This window comes from Podarcis muralis, chromosome 15 (genome assembly GCF_964188315.1).
Source record: "Podarcis muralis chromosome 15, rPodMur119.hap1.1, whole genome shotgun sequence".
Taxonomy (NCBI): domain Eukaryota; kingdom Metazoa; phylum Chordata; class Lepidosauria; order Squamata; family Lacertidae; genus Podarcis; species Podarcis muralis.
The window spans coordinates 40832947-40852780 of NC_135669.1; the positions used below are offsets into that span (position 1 = coordinate 40832947).

Consider the following 19834-nt stretch of genomic DNA (forward strand, 5'->3'; position numbering starts at 1 on the left):
CAGCTTGAACATCTTACCTTGCCAGAGCAGTGAATCATGCAGAGACACAGCAAGCAGCCTCCCTCTGGCGGGGGGGGGGGGGCGCTCACAGGAGCCTTTCATTGTTTATTTTATTCTTCATGACACATTAGCCACTTTCTATAATATGCACAATGGAAATCGCTGCCATAGAATCTGTCCTCTCTACAGCTAGGGGCTCCTTGACAAGCTGGTCAAGGTGGGAAGGAGTTTCTCCCCTCTTCTTCCATAACAATAGATGAAGAATTTGGAATCCACTGAGCCAGAGCGCACATTGGACACAGCAGTGTGGCTGCAGCTGCAGGACAGCCCCCTTGTGGCTGCAAACTGGTGCTGCAGACACGCTCCAGAAACATTACACCACCCTTATGAGAAATCTCCTCCACGGGGTCTAAAATCTGGCGGCTAACAGGATTCTGCGACATATTCTGATCACCTCAGTAAAGTTTTCAGTTGTAAAGGCAAACAATGTATTTGACAAGCTCCCCACTATACCAAAAAAGGATTTGCTGGCTTCTTCGTTTTTACCTCTCCCATCCACTTCCTAAGGAAAACCACGGGGCTTGCCAGTATTTCTTTGGTTCCGTTTTGTCTTGATGGGAATCCATTTTCAAATGCACAGATCCCTTGAGCTCTCCCTCTTTCCTGAAGTATCAATTCCACCAGGAAATCCTAAAAGAGGGGAAGGAACCATAGCATTTGTGGTGGAATAATAGAGGGTCCTCACCATTCTTTACTTCCTACAAGCATGGAGCACTTTCCATTCCAATTTGCTTGTTGAATCTGAGGCATAATATAGGAGTGGAGAACCTAAGGCCCTCCGGGATTCCCTGTCTGGCCCTCCCTAGACCACACTGGGCCTGTTCTTTCTTTTGTTTCTTCTTTACTACAAAGTGTCCTTGAACTGTGATACCACACGCCTTTCTTACCTGATGGGTCCAGGACTCCCCTGCTGAGTGCCTGGGGGCCCCAGTCCTGCCACTCACCACCTGGCCTAGGGCAGGGCCTGGCGGGCTCCATAAAGAACTGCTGCCGCTGCTGCTGCGCAGAGGGCTCCGTTTTTTGTTGTGGTTTTGTTGTTGTTTTTGTTTTAAATTGCTGCTATTTTTTAGCTATGTCATTTTAAGGGACCCCTGACCATTAGGACCAGTCGTGACCGACTCTGGGGTTGCGGCACTCATCTCGCTTTATTGGCCTAGGGAGCCGGTGTACAGCTTCTGGGTCATGTGGCCAGCATGACTAAGCTGCTTCTGGCAAACCAGAGCAGTGCACAGAAACGCCATTTACCTTCCCGCCGGAGCGGTACCTATTTATCTACTTGCACTTTGACGTGCTTTCGAACTGTTAGGTTGGCAGGAGCTGGGACTGAGCAACGGGAGCTCATCCTGTCACGGGGATTCAAACCGCCAACCTTCTGATCAGCAAGTCCTAGGCTCTGTGGTTTAACCCACAGTGCCACCCGCGTCCCATGTCATTTTAAACTATGATATTAATGCTGTAATCTTAGTCTTATATTTTGATTTATGTGGAAGTTGTTTTCCATTTGGTTGTGTATTTTTTTGATGTGGTTTATTTATTGTTTATGACTTTTGTAATTATGTAAATCTTGTCATGTTGTAAGCTGCCTTGAGCATTGTTTTTAACTGTGTTGAGCCGGTGTTTGTCCACAGACAGCTTTCGGGTCATGTAGCCAGCATGGCTAAGCCGCTTCTGGCGAACCACAGCAGCGCACGGAAACGCCGTTTACCTTCCCGCGGGAGCGGTACCTATTTATCTACTTGCACTTTAATGTGCATTCAAACTGCTAGGTTGGTAGGAGCAGAGACCAAGCAACGGGAGCTCACCCCGTCGCAGGGATTCAAACTGCTGACCTTGCCATCGGCAAGCCCAAGAGGCTCAGTGGTTTAGACCACAGCGTCACCCACGTCCATTACTTCAAAACTGTATTTTTATCTAATTTTATTCATGCTATTGTACACTGCTCTGGAATCTTTTGAAGAAGGGCAGCAAATAAATATCTTAAATAAATAAATAGGTACCTTAGGGTCAACTGTGACATTCTTTCTGAAAGCGCGATGAAGGTGAGCAAAGAATTCAGCATCTTCTCTCTCCAGAAGGCTCATCACTGACTCCGCTGTTACAAAGAGTTCCCCCCAAGTTGGGAATAGGTTCTGGTGTAGAGAATGCAGGTACATGGCTAATTCATAGGGGTGTTCTGCTACAATTAAAATCAAAGCAATCATGTTAACCTTTATATATTATGAGATACTTCCCCTGCCTACATAGTAGCTCATTTCAATCACCAAGTTGAGTGGGAGCGAAAAGGCTGTGGCAGAGAGAGAAAAGGGGTGGCAGAAAGAGATAGAGAGAAAAGTAGTGTCAGAAAAGAGAATGTGAAAAGGGGGTTGGCAGAGACAGACAGACAGACAGACAATGTGTGTCAAAAAGTATGAAAAAGGGGTGGCACAAAGAGAGAGAAAATGCTGGCACAAAGAGGGAGAAAAGGAAAGACGCTCCCACTTTTGGTTTGTGTTCCAACTACCACCAACTCTACCCCCCCCCCAAACATGCCAACAGGAAAAATATTCCCCAATTCCTGCTCTAGCCGGTTCCGTAATTCTTGTATTACCTAGCCATTCTATGTCAGCCTAACCTAGGTGCTAAAAGTATTCAATTAGAATTAAATACTTCCAAGCCCAGGAATTAGTTTTGAGTACCAAAACTGAACTGAGATCACAATCCTTCCATATGAAGACCTACCCCAGAAATACTCAGCCACCCAGATTCCAACGCCATGGCTTTCTTCATTTCAGAAGTATAATTTTAGAGGACATTCATGTTGTTGTTGCCATTGCTAATCCTCCCTGATCTACTTGAATCCCTCCCCTTGAATATCAGACGGGCAACATCCCTGTTGTCCTTCTGGTGCCTTCTGAAGACCTTCCTCTTTCAACAGGCCTTTTTGGGATCTTTCCAAGTCTGCATCTGCATCACAATTGTATTTAAGATTTATTTGTTTATCATTTTATCTCTTGTTGTTTGCCACCCTGGACTTCCTTGGGAGGAAGAGTGAGATATAAATGTAATTAATAATGTAACACTTCAAATCACCCAAGAGACCTACCAACAGATGAAGGCATAGCACCTGCACACAGAGGAACAACAGAAATCCTGTAGTCATTTTGGGCGGTAAATGATTTACCTCTTGGTGCTGTTTGCTTAAATGCCATTTGCAGAGGGAAAAGCCAGTAGATGAGGTAGGGGTCATAGGTGCCGTTGAAAACATACAAGACGTTTAAGCTTTTGCTGGTCTCCAAAATCACCTGCTCATTTGTAGCAAAAGGACGCATGCAGGGAACGCTTCTATATTTCTGTTGGAAGAAATTAGGTGGGTGGCAGAGGGAGAAATGCTGTATTTGGGGCATGTAGCAGTGAGAACCACATGGGAGTGAAAATATTAAAGTTAATATAGGACAAAACTTCTCAGTTTTAACAGCTGAAAGTGTGTTTGGTGTTGTAACACAGTCCTTCTAAATAAGCCCATAGCAGGAACTAAGGGGCCATAACTATGATTTTAGCAGTTGTCGCTTCATATGCAAGCTGCCTTAAGTAAATATATTAATAATAACGACAGCAACTCCATGGCAGAGCGTAGATTTCATATGCAGAAGATGCCAGGTTCAATTATCCCAGGTTGTACACAACTATCTATCTATCTATCTATCTAGTTAGTGGTTTTTCAATGTTTTTAAATCAATTATTTATCCCCAGCAAGTCAAGGTATTTACTTACATTACAAAATTTATATGCCACTTGCCGGTTAAAAAAAAAGCATCAAAGCAAAAAGAACAATAAAATTATCAATATAAACAGTTTAAAGCAGCTATGGTGGTACCTGGTCCTGAATAGGGTAACTGTGCCCCTGAAGGACCAGGTGCGCAGCCTGGCAGTCATTTTGGACTCACAGCTGTCCATGGAGGCACAGGTCAATTCTGTATCCAGGGCAGCTGTCTACCAACTCCACCTGGTACGCAGGCTGAGACCCTACCTGCCCGCGGACTGTCTCGCCAGAGTGGTGCATGCTCTAGTTATCTCCCGCTTGGACTACTGCAATGCGCTCTACGTGGGGCTACCTTTGAAGGTGACTCGGAAACTACAGCTAATCCAGAATGCGGCAGCTAGACTGGTGACTGGGGGCGGCTGCCGAGACCACATAACACCGGTCTTGAAAGACCTACATTGGCTCCCAGTACGTTTCCGAGCACAATTCAAAGTGCTGGTGTTGACCTTTAAAGCCCTAAACAGCCTTGGCCCAGTATACCTGAAGGAGCGTCTCCACCCCCATCGTTCTGCCTGGACGCTGAGGTCCAGCGCCGAGGGCCTTCTGGCGGTTCCCTCATTGCGAGAAGCAAAGCTACAGGGAACCAGACAGAGGGCCTTTTCGGTAGTGGCGCCCGCCCTGTGGAACGCCCTCCCATCAGATGTCAAAGAGATAAACAGCTACCTGACATTCAGAAGACATCTTAAGGCAGCCCTGTTCAGGGAAGTTTTTAATGTATGATATTTTAGTGTTTTTTGGTTTCTATGGAAGCCGCCCAGAGTGGCTGGGGAAACCAACATTATTACCAACATTCTACATGTCTGGATAGGCTTTGCCTAAACAAACCATGCCTTAAGCAGGCATCAAAAGGACAATGGAGAAGATGCCTGCCTGATAGGCAGGGGGTTCCAAAGTGAGTGTCCTGCAACACTAAAAGACTGACTTGACAAATCCAGAATGAGTATCACGGCGCCTGTAACAGTGCTGTTCAGCAGACTGAAGTGGTTAAATGGGCAGATATGGGGTACGGTGATCTTGCAGGTAAACTGGTCCCAAGATGTTGTGAGCTCTATATACAAATAGTAACACCAGGTCAGGCCACTGTTGGAAACACTTCCACTTCCAGAGACAGGCGTAGGCAGAAACTGCAGGTCCATTCCAGCCTTTTTATTCTGCCTGCATCTCTCTCTGTCTGCTTCCTCTCCACCCCGCCTCACAGCTTCCCATCGAGTCATGGAAGTTGAGGGAACTGGGTTGCTGCTCCGTACCCTCTTCCTCCTCACCACAATCCCACGCTTTTTGAAATATTAGGGTGTGCCTGCCTGCAACTGTCGGGGTCCTTCAACTCACCTCTACAACTGCATTTTCAATAAGACCTGAAAGAGGTGACCGTGTGGCACTTCGGAGATTCAGTTCCGCCATCCGCCATGCTACAGTTTGCCCAAAGTCCTCTCTGGTGTCTCTCTCAGTAGCCCTAGGATGGATTTTATAGTTTTGGTTTTTTAAAAATAAGTCTCAGGACTAATTTTTTTTAATTGAGAGAAGCCAGAAGCGGAGTTCAAAGTGCCAGAAAACAGAAGCAATGACCAAATCTTCAAGACAGATTATTCAACCCTACCAACAGGAAGAACTTTCTGACAGTTAGACCTGTTTGACAGTGGAATGGACTCCCTCAGGAGGTTGTGGGCGCTTCTTCCTTGGAGGCGTTTAAGTTGAAGATGTTGGGTGGCCATCTGTCATGGAAACTGTCACGGTCCGGTTCACGGGCAATCAAAGTGCCGGCAGGGGACGTCAGGACCTGGGGCAAGATGGCGGGGTGGGAGCAGGAATGGGGCTCCAGAAGCCAGGAGTCAGGAAGCCAAGAGTCCAAGGGTCAGAGAGCCAGGAGTCAAGAAGCCAAGGGTCCGAGGGTCAGGAAGCAAAGAGTCAAGGGTCCAAGGATCAAGAAGCAGGGAGTCAAGAAGCCAAGGGTCCAAGAATCAGGAAGCAGGGAGTCAAGAAGCCGAGGTTGAAAGATCAGGAAGCAAGAAGCCAAATGCAGTAAGGCAGGAAATGTGTTGCTGTGGCAAACAGCTGAAGGGAAATGCTGATCTTATATCCCTTCCCGGCTCTTGCCACCAGGTGCAGTGAGTTACCAATTGGCCTCACCTGTGAGGCCGCACCTTGCCTCTTCAGAACAAACTTAGGAAGTCCCCAGTCCTGCAAAGTCCTATTGGTCACTTCCAACTCTATGATTCTTCCAACTCCCAGAGGAACCTCCCTGACCACTAGGGCTTATAGGGCCAGAGTCTGGGCCCTTGTGGACACCTTACCCTGAACATAAAGAACTAATTGCCTCCCCTTGCACATCACCAGTCTGACGGGGCAGCGGAGCACCAGGAGGAAGGCTGTGGAAAGAAGGGGTGCCCACCTTCAGGCTAGAGGGTTGGCTCTTTAAGACTGACACTCTCTCAGGGGGTGGAGACTGGAGGAGGCAGTCTGGGGAGGTAGAGGCACAAAAGGCCTAAGCCTGCTGCCTGTTTCTGTTGGAGCAAGCTGGTCACTCAGAGCTGTCCATGGTCCTGCAGATTTCAACCAGGAGCTATTCCAGGACACAGATGTCTTCCCTAGCATAATACGCAGGCTCCTTTGGTGAGGATTGGGTCCGGGGCCTTCTACACGCTAAGCACGTGCTCCGCTGCTGAATTACAGCCCCTGCTTCATCAACATAGGGAGGGGAGCAGTCAGGAACTTGTCTTCCCCCTCCTCAGCTGCACTCCCGGAGATACTTACATGAGTTCTTTGGTTTGCGGGCTTCCAGAGCTGGCTCTCAGGAGTTTATCAATCCAAATGAACTGCCGGAGTGTCCTTGGAAGCAGTTTCCCACTAAGACTTTCACATGCCACTGACATGTTCTCGGAACCTCGAGAGACTATGGCGCAGAGCAAATCGCCTAATAAATCGCTCTCTGGGCAGCTAAGGACAGGGGGGTGTAGTTCAGGTCTGATATGCAACTGCAAGTCTGAAAAGAACAGACGTAATTTTGAAAAAGTGACTCCAAGGCAGTCAAGGAAAGGGAAGTTATTACTACCTTCCACCCCAGCTCATCATTTGGGAGCAGCCATTCCAGCAAGTCGGGGAGCGGGGAGGCAGAGATCGGCTCTACTGTGGTAGGCCAGCCCCACCAGGCCTCCTCTCCCCTCAGCTGTCTCCCAGGGGCAGCTATTCCATCAGGCTGCCTCCGTGGGAGAGATGGGAAGCCATAGGGCGCATTCCATCAGGTCTGCTGCAAGCCCAGCTCCGTCAGACACCTCCTGCCCCTAATCTGGGCCAGCTGGTCATTATAGGAACAAACAGTTTACAAACTGCTGCCTGAGTTTTGGTTCTGGTTTTCCACTCCCCTCTCCCTCTCCCTGTCCCTTCTCCCTTGTGTATCTATCTCTCTATTGACTGTAGGGACTGTCTTGTTTGGCTGGTATGTAAGTCGCTCTGAGATTGCTTTTGGCTGAAGAGCAGGGTTACAAATGCTGTAAATAAATAATAAACACAAAACCAAAGAGATAAACTGAACAACAACAGGCGTTGATTTTGGAGCTACAGTTTAAACATGTCTGGAAATCAATGCATGCCAATAAGGACCCAGGAGCCTTATTTTTATTTGGATCCACCAAGATCACACATACAAATGATGGACTAAATTTTGTCGCGAGTCCAGGATTCTAAAAATGCGTCTGCCTTTAGTGTGTCACATGACTCTGTTCTTTAATGTGCCACATGACTCTATGTTCTGCCTCCACTGTTGGGGGCTGTTTGCTTCTGAGAACCAGTTGCTGGGAATCACAAGTAGGGAGAGTACCCTTGGCTTGATCCAGCAGCCAGGCTCTGCTTATGTTCTGCTCTGATAGCTGTATACCCATATATCTGTGTGTCAGCCAGGAACTAAAAAACCGAGCCAGAGCAGCCGCACGATACCACACAGCAAACCACTTCTGAAAGTGCACGAAGTATCAAAAGTGGTTTCGAACATGTTGGAGAGAAGGAGCGTCAAGAGAGGAAGAAGAAAGTCAAAATGCCCACTGGCTGCCAGCACATCAGAAGTGGCTCTCTGAATTGCAGGCATTCCATTAGGATGTTGAAATTATTTTTCCAATGCAAGAGACTTTGGAGAGCTTTCTGTTTTCTTCGGTGCTTATTTGTTACCTGTTCTCCCACCAACCCAGCCACCCTTTCTCCCAGTTTTTAACACAACTTGTGCATACTTCACAACTGAACTATCCGGCTTCCGATTCAAAATATTTAAAATACTCCAGCGCTGTGGAGCTAAAAAGGCTCATGGGACTATGCTGAAAACAAGCTGGCAGAGTGGGATTATTTTGGAAAGTGACACATACGCCACGGTAAATTAAGCCTTGCTCACAGCGCGCTTGGGTGGGTGCACCAGTGTACCGAATTGCTTTTAGTATGAATGGATAAAAGATGAAGACACTCTGTATCAGCTGAAGGGAGGAGGGGAATAACCTCTATTAGCTCTTAGTGCTATGAAAGCAAACACTTGTGGGTGCCTTTGAAGTGGAGAGCTTTTTATGTTTCTTATGTTTCTGTATAGGGGGGAAAACAAACCTTTCAAAGCGGATCTGGCTTCTTTCTTTCAGTGGAAGGGAAGACAAACAAACACACACACACACAGCAGATGTAGTGTGAATTAATCAATGATATCCAATTTGGAGATGACTCGCTCATTCAGAGTTTTTAGGTGTGTACACATAATGGTTTTGAAGTTAACACATGTAACATGAGTACAATGACCAAACTACTAAAAATGATAGGGACCCATAACGCCCGGCTCTCCCATTCCTCTACATTTTGTGGGGAAAGCACTAGTGACCTCCCCTCGCCCCCAATTTGGATGAGGACCAAGGAGCTGGAGGGGGAATTTTCATCAGGAAAATAGCACCAGTGGAGAAAGGGTTAACTCCCCAATGCTGTGGTCCCAAACCAAACCTTTCCCCCTGCTATACAGCCCAAGTCATTGGTGGTGGCTGTTCCCCACCTACATTTTTTTTTAAAAGGAGATCAAATCGCAGATCTCCATCATCTCACCTGATCTGGCCCTTGTTTTCACATTATGGTCCCATCTACACCATACATCTGAATTGGATTTAAGGCTCTGGCTTCCCCCAAAGAATTCTGGGAAATGTAGCTGTGTGAGGCATAAACTACAATTCGTGGTTACCCTTAAGAAACCACAGTTCCCAGGATTAAATGGGGGGGGGGGGAGCAGTGTGCTTTAAATGTATGGTATGGATGTGACCATTCTTTATATTACGTGAAATGTCCCAAATTCAATCCCTGGCATCTCCTGGGAGGAGATGGAAATATTGGAGTGTTATTGCTTGTCAGCTAGATGGACTGATGTTGATATGACTTGATACAAGGCAGCTTCCAGAGATTTTTAATGAAGCATGTTGGGCTGAACAAATTTTCCATACACAGGTTTAAGCCTCACTTTTAGAATTTCGAATGCAAATCTGGTACCTTCTCCGTTTCCATTGACTTGAGAAGCTGGTCTTTCAGATAAGACTAGACAAATGTCTTTGCTCTCAATGGATTTGGGCCTCTGCAGAACGACAGAAGTTTCTCCCAAGTGCCTTGATGACTGGGGCAGTTTACATAAAGCTTCACCTCCTTGCGCACTTCCTTCGAGATGTGCCTATGAAGATAGAATTTGCTGTCAATCATTGTAGTTTGGTGAGGCTACTAACTAAGGCTGCAGCCATCCCAAACAGTTAAAGCACACTTTTTAAAAACTGTCAAACATGCCTAGTATTTGCAGTGGTACCTCGGGTTAAGTACTTAATTCGTTCCGGAGGTCCGTTCTTAACCTGAAACTGTTCTTAACCTGAAGCACCACTGTAGTTAATGGGGCCTCCTGCTGCTGCCGCACTGCCGGAGCCCGATTTCTGTTCTCATCCTGAAGCAAAGTTCTTAACCTGAAGCACTATTTCTGGGTTAGCGGAGTCTGTAACCTGAAGCATATGTAACCCGAGGTACCACTGTATTTGCAGTTGACACCCATTCATTGTTATTAAATAACTTATAAAACAGAATATTTTCCACAGAAAAAATTGGAAATTTTCCAAAAAAAAGATTTCCCCCCACCAAGTATCACTGATGACACACACTGTCATTGTGATGAGTCAAGCCAACTTCTTTCATCTCCTCTGTGTATTAATGTTTTACTTTTACTTTTAATGATCTATTGCTTTATAGCTCATCATCATTTATTTTTATCGCAAGCCACTTTATTCTTTTATTAGAAAACTGGGATAAAAATGAACTACACCATTATGGAAAGAATGTTTATTAACAGGCCAAGGTTACTATTATTTCTTTGTTTTCATAGGATCATTAAACACACTTAAAGCTAGGTAAAGGGAGCTAGGGTTTTTATTTGGGGGGGGGGGATAAGCTCAGTTAGGATTTTAATGAGAACCTATCTTGGGATAAATGGGGCAATCCCATGGGACCATGTGACACCGGTCCTGAAAGCACTGGCCTGGCCTCCAGTGAGCTCCTGGGCGAAATTAGTACTAGCATAAAGGTAAAGGTAAAGGGACCCCTGACCATTAGGTCCAGTCGTGACCGACTCTGGGGTTGCGGCACTCATCTCGCTTTATTGGCCGAAGGAGCCGGCACACAGCCATATGGCCAGCAGGACTAAGCTGTTTCTGGCGAACCAGAGCAGCGCACGAAAATGCCATTTACCTTCCCGCTGGAGAGGTACCTATTTATCTACTTGCACTGGTGTGCTTTTGAACTGCTAGGTTGGCAGGAGCAGGGACCGAGCAACGGGAGCTCACCCTGTCACGGGGATTTGAACTGCTGACCTTCTGATCAGCAAGTCCTAGGCTCTGTGGTTTAACCCGCAGCGCCATCCACCCTAAATGGCTTGAGACCCAAGTACCGAAAAGAGTGCCTTCCCCAATACCAAACGGTTTGGACAGTACGATTGGCAGGTGAGGCCTAGTTGGTGCTGCCGCCATCAGAGGCTGCCCAGTTGATGCTGACACATGGCAGGGCCTTTTCAGTGGTGGTTCATTGGTTGTGGAATGCCTTCCTTAATGAGGTACACCTGTCTCCATCTCTATTAACTATCAGAAGGAGTTTGAAAGCATTCCTGTTTATCCAGGCATTTGGTGGCTGGAGAATATTGTTCCCAGCCACCTCAAGATCACTGGATGGAATAATGCTTTCAACTGTAATTGTTTTTGGAACGTCTTAACCTGCTTTAGAATGTTTCTGCGTATTGTTTTTTATTTCTATATTTGTTCCTCCTTGGAGAGGAAGGGCGGGATGTAAATTCAATCAATCAAAAATAATTCTCACTCTCCAAAACAATATGAGGACCAAAAGAGAGCTATCTTTCAAAATTCACATTTTCCTGAATTTTGTGATTCAATTCTCCAACCAATGTGTACCAAAAAAAATGGCTACATGAGGGGAAAGAATAAAAATGCATATATTAGTGAAAGTAATGAATAAAATGTGTTACATCAAGGGAAGTTGCTTGCCAAGAAAAACGTGTGTGCTGGGCAACATTTCATACAGGAGAAATTTGTGCTACAATACAAATGATTTTTCACAAGGTCTTATAATAATAATAATAATGAACAGAAGCTTGGAGAAATGAGAAGCTGAGAGAAGAGGAATCAGTCAGATATATCTATCTCTGTTTAGGTTCCATTGGGGCTTACTTTCTTCCACAGAAGTGGAGGAATGCAGCAATTGAAGACCACAGGGAAATAGGGGGGGGACTCCCCCCCGGCACTGACCCAGGGTAGCCCAGCCCTCACTGATAAACAGCCCTGGGTGGTGGGGAACATTGCAATTCTCTTGTGAGAGATAAGCCCCTCCTTTCACACATATCCCAAATCTGGGATTTTAGAAATGCTTCATACGTTTTAAAAGCAGTATCATCAGCAGAACAGGGAAAATGCATTTATTACCTTGTGGCGGGCTCCACAGGTGGCCAACAGCAACTCCATCTCGGCTATTACAACACTGTAGACGTCGTCAAGAAAATGAACCATCTCAGGAGCCAGACTGGCTGCCTCAGCACCTGCTCCGCAGAAAGTTAAAATCTCTGATCATTTATGAACCAGGAGGTGTGACTGTGATAACCACCTTCCACCCAGCTTACTTGCTTGTTGTAGAACACAAGTGGGGCAACCTGCGGCCCTCCAGATTCCAGCTCCCATCACCCCTGACCATTGGGCCATGCTGTCGGGGGCTGATGGGAACTGGAGCACCCAAACATCTAGACAACCACAGATTCCCTACCCCCCTGCTCTAGAAAGAAGTGGAGGCACTTGCCTTTCATGGCTGGTGGCTACTAGCTGCAGAAATCTGGGACAGTGACACACCTCAGCTGCTTGGGCACAATTTGACAGGAACAGGCTGGCTGATCTGAATGCAGGCAAGCAAATAAAGCAGAACTGCTTGGTTTCGGCAGGTGGCCAAGAATGAGAAGCCATCGAGGAGCCTGCTCCAAGAGCAAATGGCTTGCTTTTTAGCTGACTTGATGCTGATTTCGCTTGCACCACCTGCATGTCCACTCGCTCTCTGTTCCTCATCCTGTTGCAATTCATGGCATTTGCAAATGATTGCACACATGGGACTGTGTCAAGTATGTGCGTGTTAAGGAGATGTTTTGTGTCATTGTGTTTGTGCGTTAAGGTTGTGTAATTGCAGCTAATCAGGAGAGGGTATTCTTCATTCCAGCATCCTGACTATGTGATACCCTCTCCCTCAGATATGGCTGGCTAGTGGAATGGAAAGTATGGAGCCCATTGGCTTGTTGGGCCACACTTACTTTATGGTCTGGCCCTGCCCACTTTTGGGCTCCACCCACTGATGGAATGTTCCCACTGGGCCCCTGTAGTTTTCACCTTGGACTGAAAAAGGGTTTCCCAGTCTTGCTGTAAATCAAGAACCATAACGAAACACAAATGTCACAAGTCTCCTGTTCTCTCTTTTTCAAAAGACACTGACCGCATACATTCCAATTGCTCAAGGAGGGAAAAAAAGACATTTACAATACTGGTATTGACCCACCCTGCCTTTTAAATCCTCCCAAGGCTCCTTTTGGAACTCTCAGTAAAGCAAATGGGAAGTTTTCTGTGTGTCAAGAATACAGAACTGATCTTTCGACTTTTTTTAAAGCATCCCCCCCACCTCCTTTGAAAACAGCGATATTATTAACATGAAAGGAAACAGATGTCTTTTTCACATGCAAACTAATCTGAGGCGATACGCTGAAAAAATAATAATAAAAAAGACGGCGGGCTGTGCAATCATCTAATTTTTTTATTCTATTTTTTTTGCTCTCTGGCAGAACTAGACGGCGCAATATTTTTCAGGTTTCCCACAATGCAAAGTCAATTTGGAAGCAGCGGGACTTCTTCCAGTACAAATTGTAATTACTTCAAAGCTCACGCAGCAAGGATATTGCAAGTCAAATAGGTTTCCCTGTCCATTTCCCGCCCCCCCCCGGCCCCCTTTCATTGACTCATTTTTAAAAATTAAACCACACAATAACATCGCCACGAGGGAAAAGAATTTGCGGGAAGACAGCAGTCATAACAGACTGGGTTCAAAATCACTCCTCATAAAGGATATTGGCTTGATGGCTCTCTGGGTAAGGTGCATTTATAACTCATCCTGAGCCCTAGGTATAGAGTGGGAAATAATATGTGTGCGCGCACACACACACACACACACACACACACACACGCCCAGTTGCCATAATCCAGGCAGGAAGGATACAGACGCTCACAGCACAATCCTAACCATGCTGAGTTCAATGCCTAAGGCTGCAGTCCTACACACCTACTTATTTGGGAGGATGCCACATTGAGATCAATGGGGGGGGACTAACATTGGAATAGACATGGATAGGATGGCACTCTAAATCAAGATTCCACTCACAAACACCTAGCTGGATTAGGAACTGCATGAAAAGCCCACGCCACATAATAGGCAATCATGCTAATCAGCTGTTTCAGAAGGGGAGCAATGGGCTAGATTTAATTCCCTCTTCACTTCTCTCCCACCAAACAGCTGATCAGGATGACTGACAATTCTCTGGCCAGGAGGCATGCAGCCCTGGTGTGCTGTGTATAGGGGTGGGGAAATCAAGGCCACGGTCTCTGCTAAGTGACATTGAATATGGATGAAGCCCCACTGTGGAAGTGTTTGCCAATCTGGACTTTTTCTATGGTTTATTTCTGTAGATCACGGCATCAGTAAAGTTGGCCTTACTTGATATGAAGTGTACCCCCACAATTAACTATTTTAACCCTGCCTTGATGTAAAGATGAGCACAATAATATGCTTTCAGCAAGCTTAAACTATCACCTCCTGTAGGGGTTCTGCAAAGAAAACCGAATTGTCCTTTGACACTAAACTCAGGATTCAGGAAACAAACAAGATAACGGTTTAGTTGGTTCTCACAAGTGCCATGTCTTATCAACTGCAAAATGGGCAAGGTAAAGGACTCCCTGTCTGAAACCCAGGAGAGCCATGTGAATCAATGGTCTGGCTCTGTGTAAGATAGCTCCCTAGGTTCCTACGCTCTTTCTGGGGAGAGGGGAGTAGCTCAGTGGTAGAGCATCTGTCTTGTACACAGAAGGCCCTGGGTTCAATCCTCAGCATCTCCAGGTAGGGCTGGGAGAAACTCCTGTCCTCAATCCTTGGATAGCTGCTGTCAGTCAATGCAGACAATACTGAGCTAGGTGGGACCAAGGGTCACAATGATTGTTAAGCCAACTTTTTAACATTTCTTATAAAGTCATGAGGTTCATGGAAGGCCAGAGCCCGTAGAAAAGAGAGAATGCCAAGAAAGTAAAGGTAGGTTTCTGCCTAGAACCAAACAGTAGATAACATGGTTTTGCTGTATATTTTGAAAGGCGAACCTTAAGTGGGCTTGGAAAAGACTTTATCCATTCTCTTGGCGATTGTTTCTATTGCCTTAGCTTGTGCGCAGGCTCTGAAAGAACATCTTGACTCACCTGAATGAAAATGACAGTGAATACTTTCTGCCGCTTTCAAAGCCTGATTCTGTAGCCAGACTCTTGTAGCTTCTTCCAGCTTTGTGTCATTGATCTCACTTATGGCTGTGGAGGACTAAGTGGAGAAAGTCGTTTTCAAGAATTAGCTTTCTGTTGTAACTCACAGGAACAAAGGAAACTGCCTTAAAACCAAGTCAGGCCACTGGATCCACCTAGCTCAGAACTGTCAACATCTGGCAGCAGCTCTCCAAGGGTTCAGAGACGGCTCTCCTCATCCCTACTTGGAGTTGTCAGAGATTGAAGCCAGGACATCCTGCATGCAAAGCAGATGTTCTGTCACTGAGCTATGCTCCACTCTATAGAGTGGAACCAAAGGAATAATTAGCTTAATTATCAAGAGGTGTTTCCCAGAAAAGAAAACTGAGTTTTTTCAGCATAGATGCAGTAAATACCCAAGTTTTCTCAACAGTAAAATTTCAGCTCTTTCTAGTTAAATAGATGTGGGCTCAATTTAGCCATTTGGTCACCAAGGGAGGGGACACAGCTCAGTAGTGTAGACCCTGCTTTACACGCAGAAATTCAGTCACCAGCACCTCCGGGTAAAAGGAGAAATTGGCATGTGATGGGGAAGATCTCCATTTCAGATCTTAGAAGGAAGCTGACTGACAGACAGACAGACTAATGGTGTCTGTCCTGGTATAAAGCAGTTTCCTGTGTTCCATTAAACCAGGGTTGGGGAACTTTTTCAGCCCAAGGACTGCATTCCCTTCTGGACAAAATTCCAAGAGTCACATGCCAGTGGTGGCTGTGGCCAGAGGCAAAAGTGGTTGGAGCAACAAATGTAATGTTATTGGATTGATGGGTTGGGCTGGATGTTTGTGGGTCCCCTCCAACTGTGTGGTTTTGTATTTGTAAGATGGGAGTTGGTAGTAGAAGGGATTGTAGAAGTGGCCAAACCTAGAATCTATAGAGTTGGAAAGGCCCAAGTCCCTGCAATGCAGGAATTGAAGGATGGGCCATCCAACCTCTGCTTAAAAACCTACAAGAAAGGAGAGTCCACAACCTCCCAAGGGAGACAGTTCCACTGTAGAACAGATCTTACTGTCAGAACTCAATGGCCGTAGCTGGGCTTGTTAAGCACCCTTTTTACATGTCTAAGGAGTTGACCAAGTACAGATGTGTTGGGGTAAGGTAAAGGGACCCCTGACCATTTACGTCCAGTCGTGGCCAACTCTGGGGTTGCGGCGCTCATCTCGTTTTATTGGCTGAGGGAGCCGGCATACAGCTTCTGGGTCATGTGGCCAGCATGACCAAGCCACTTCTGGCGAACCAGAGCAGCCCATGGAAAAGCCGTTTACCTTCCCGCTGGAGCGGTACCTATTTATCTACTTGTACTTTGATGTGCTTTTGAACTGCTAGGTTGGCAGGAGCAGGGACTGAGCAACAGGAGCTCACCCCGTCGCGGGGATTTGAACCGCCAACCTTCTGATTGGCAAGTCCTAGGCTCTATGGTTTAACCCACAGCGCCACCCGCGTCCCATGTGTTGGGCAACCCTCCTCAAAAACCTACAGTAATGGGGAAGCAAACTATGTTGGAATGTAAATGCTGTGAGCCCTTTCATCGTCAGTTACTTATATGTGTAAATACAGCGGTACCTCGGGTTAAGTACTTAATTCGTTCCGGAGGTCCGTTCTTAACCTGAAACTGTTCTTAACCTGAAGCACCACTTTAGCTAATGGGGCCTCCTGCTGCTGGTGCGCCGCCGGAGCACGATTTCTGTTCTCATCCTGAAGCAAAGTTCTTAACCCGAGGTACTATTTCTGGGTTAGCAGAGTCTGTAACCTGAAGTGTATGTAACCTGAAGTGTATGTAACCTGAGGTACCACTGTATAACCAAATATCCTCAAGACACCAGAGATTCCAGGGACTTTCATTCCAAGGAAAACGAACCCTGGGTAGGCTCTGGAACCCTGGAGCCTCTCATTCTGGCTCTTGGTGTGGTGGGGCACAGATGCAGAGCTGCCCTTCTGAACCTGGTGCCACTATAGTTCACCTGGAGGGGGCTGGGTTTGGTAAAGCAGCAGTGAAGTTGTGGCTGGGCAGATGCCCACAGTAGCTTTGCTGGTGTGACTGCACAGTCCTGACCTTGTCACTGCCTTGCATTGGCCAGCAATTGGTACGCTGTGGCAACACTGATATCAGGAGGGCAGCTCTGCAGTTCTGCCCCAGCACACTAGCCACAACTAGAATCTATACCAACAAGTCATTGTTTTAATGTGACCTTATTAGCCTTTAGTTTTTATAACACACTTACGAGTGAATCAGGCTGAACAGGGCAGTCACTGAAATATCTTTTGACAAAGCTCTGACCAAGGAGATTGAAAACCAGTTTTCTTTGCTTTGGGTCTCTTATCTTGTCCTTTATTTCATCGGCGAAGGCAGTTTCCAATCTCTCTAAAACCTAGAAGAATCATCAGTTATTTTGCACGTGCACTGACACTACACACACACAATAGTTATTAGGAATTACTTGCAATCCAATTTATTATTTCCATTCCATTGAGCTCCAATGTGGTTTAGTGGTTCAAATGTCAAACAAGGGCCAGCTCTCTCCCTGCTCCCATCCCAACCCTCATTCAGTGGTAAAGCCGATTGAATGACCTTGGGCTAGTCTCCCCCTCCACTAGGGGCTGTTATGAGCATAAATTCCTTGAAAGGAAAGGCAAGAGGAAAAAATGTCACTAATTAACAAACTCTGAAGCTAAGGATAGTCCATGCAGTTGTCACAACAATCCTGCGAGGTTAGTTTGGCTGACAGACGATGATTGGGCCTAGCAAATTAAGTTCGGCTGAGGGGTAAAGACCCAGCGAGCTTCAGTGTGTGATATTGTGGTGAGTGTTGGACTAAGACTTGGGTGACCAGCATTCAAATCCTCACTCACCCATGAAGTTCACTAGGTGACTTTGGGCCAGTTAACTTTCTTACAGCCTAATGAACCTCATAAGGGGGGGGGGGGGAACCATGTTCCTTGAGCTTCTTGGAGGAAAGCTAGAATATAAATGTAACAATAATAATAACAACAATTATAATAATGAGGCCCCTGCAGAAATTTGAAACTGGACCTAAAATAAAGGCTGAGAAACGTATTTTGGAACATCCTAGATGCCATATAAATGGTAAGTGGTATTGCTGTTGTTGGAGGAGGAAAGGAGGAGCAAAGGAAGAAAAATAAGAGGGTACAAGCTTTACAGCAAAGATTAGTACCTTATGCCATGGCTTTCCAGGCAATAGCGTTTCCTGTAGGCAGGCACTGAACCAAGAGATGCTGCAAATCTGGTTATGGTTGTCTAATTTTGTTCTTGGGTGTCCAGATATTTCTCCAGTTTCTTTCTCCATTTCATGCAGTATTCCCACCCCCCCCCCCAAGTGATATGCAATCACTTCTAGTTTTCCAATTAGAAGGTCTTCATGACATGACACTGGAGGGGGAAAGCTGCAACACAGACAAAAGAGCTGAGGTCCAAATTATTACAAGCACAATCCCAAGCACTGGATAAAAAGGACTTTGCCAGGTGAAAAAAAAGTTAACACACAGGTGTAAAGATGCATTTGAAGACTTTCAACGTGGCACCTACAGACACCATGGTGCCTCAGACACATTCATAGCACCCGTACCAATTTTTTAAAACTTTAAATTGAGATTTTGGCTATATTGTTTTGTTAGGAGTGTTGCCTGTTTTTTGTGTGTTTTTTTTAGAGATGTCTGCTTACTGGGTCTGGGTTATTTGGGGGAGATACCTGTTTGGAAGGGGGTTCTGAACACCATAAGTTCTTTTTCCATTAAATGGGTGTTTGGTGGCACCTAGGCCAGTTTCTTCGTCTTCCAAATGTGCCTTTTGGGTTCCAAAAATGTGGGGGGTGGACCCTTGGTATATGAAGACGGACACCAATGCAACTAAGAGGGTCCATGTGCATACAGCAAATCTAGGAACAATCACCAGAGATTGCTTCGGACAGAATGTGCATTAAACCTGACTTGTTTTCTACAGGATGTTGACTGCAATACCCCAAATACTGTACCGTAACTAATTTGACATCTACTCCATACATGGAAAGCACTCTTATAGCACTTCCAACAGCCATAGATCATCCCACAAAGAATGTTGGGAAGTGTAGTTTGTTCAGGGTGCTGACCTACCAGAGCTACAATTCCCAGCACCCTTAGCAAACTACACTTCCCAGCACTTTCCATGGCTGCTGAATCGGTAAAGAGTACAGTACTTTAAATGTATGCCAGGGATGTAGAATAATCAATAAGGTTTAGTGTCCAACATCAGTCAAGCTCAGAGCAGACCCACTGAAATAAGTGGACATGACAAAGTTGGTCCCATTCATTTAAATGGGTCTGCTTTTGAGTTAAAACTTAGTCGGATGCAACCCTAAATCAATAATGGCAGTAAGAACAATAATTAATACAAACAAAACAATAACAATGTTGACGGTGGTAATATAACAAAAAATACAATGAAGGCGACAATGACAATACAGTACAGTAATAGATCAGCAGCTACGATAACAGCAACGAAAGGCAACAAGTGATAATATAAATGTGCAACAGGAATAAAATCAGCAAATTAATGGGCATTATAATAACAATAAAGGGCGAATAATGATGCTAGCCGTACTCAAGACAATGGAACTTAGGTTTACTGATTTCAGTGGCCTTACTCTGAGAGGAACTTAGCTGCGTACAACAAAATAGAATTATTCCTCTTATTGCTATTATTATCCTTATTATTGAATAGCTCCCCTACTCAAGGAAGCCGCGCTCAGCTTCTCCTCCGCCTCGCAGGCCCGGCTCCCCCGTTGCCATGGCGACCGGGCCCTCCGGGCCTAGCTCTCCTCCGCCCTCCTCCTCCTCTGGCCACTCCTCTTCCTCCCCGGGC

At 45.9% G+C, this 19834-nt stretch overlaps 1 protein-coding gene and 1 non-coding gene across 3 annotated transcripts in view; one reads left to right on the forward strand and one right to left on the reverse strand.

The window, feature by feature from the left end:
- The window catches only part of LOC114585224 (uncharacterized), a 65714-nt gene extending 45880 nt beyond the window's left edge, over positions 1-19834 (reverse strand). For both annotated transcript variants that reach the window (XM_028707660.2, XM_077919303.1), the window contains exons 1-11: positions 19703-19834; positions 18153-18381; positions 17202-17348; positions 14887-15001; positions 11824-11936; positions 9353-9527; positions 6611-6839; positions 5189-5312; positions 3221-3389; positions 2058-2236; positions 547-690 (exon numbers count right to left, since the gene is read on the reverse strand). In XM_028707660.2, coding sequence (XP_028563493.2) covers positions 547-690; positions 2058-2236; positions 3221-3389; positions 5189-5312; positions 6611-6839; positions 9353-9527; positions 11824-11936; positions 14887-15001; positions 17202-17348; positions 18153-18381; positions 19703-19761 — 1683 coding nt within the window. In that variant the 5' untranslated portion in view covers positions 19762-19834. The remainder of the gene's footprint in view (positions 1-546; positions 691-2057; positions 2237-3220; positions 3390-5188; positions 5313-6610; positions 6840-9352; positions 9528-11823; positions 11937-14886; positions 15002-17201; positions 17349-18152; positions 18382-19702) is intronic.
- TRNAT-UGU (transfer RNA threonine (anticodon UGU)) lies at positions 14467-14535 on the forward strand. Its single transcript has one exon. It is a non-coding gene; the product is annotated as a tRNA-Thr (tRNA).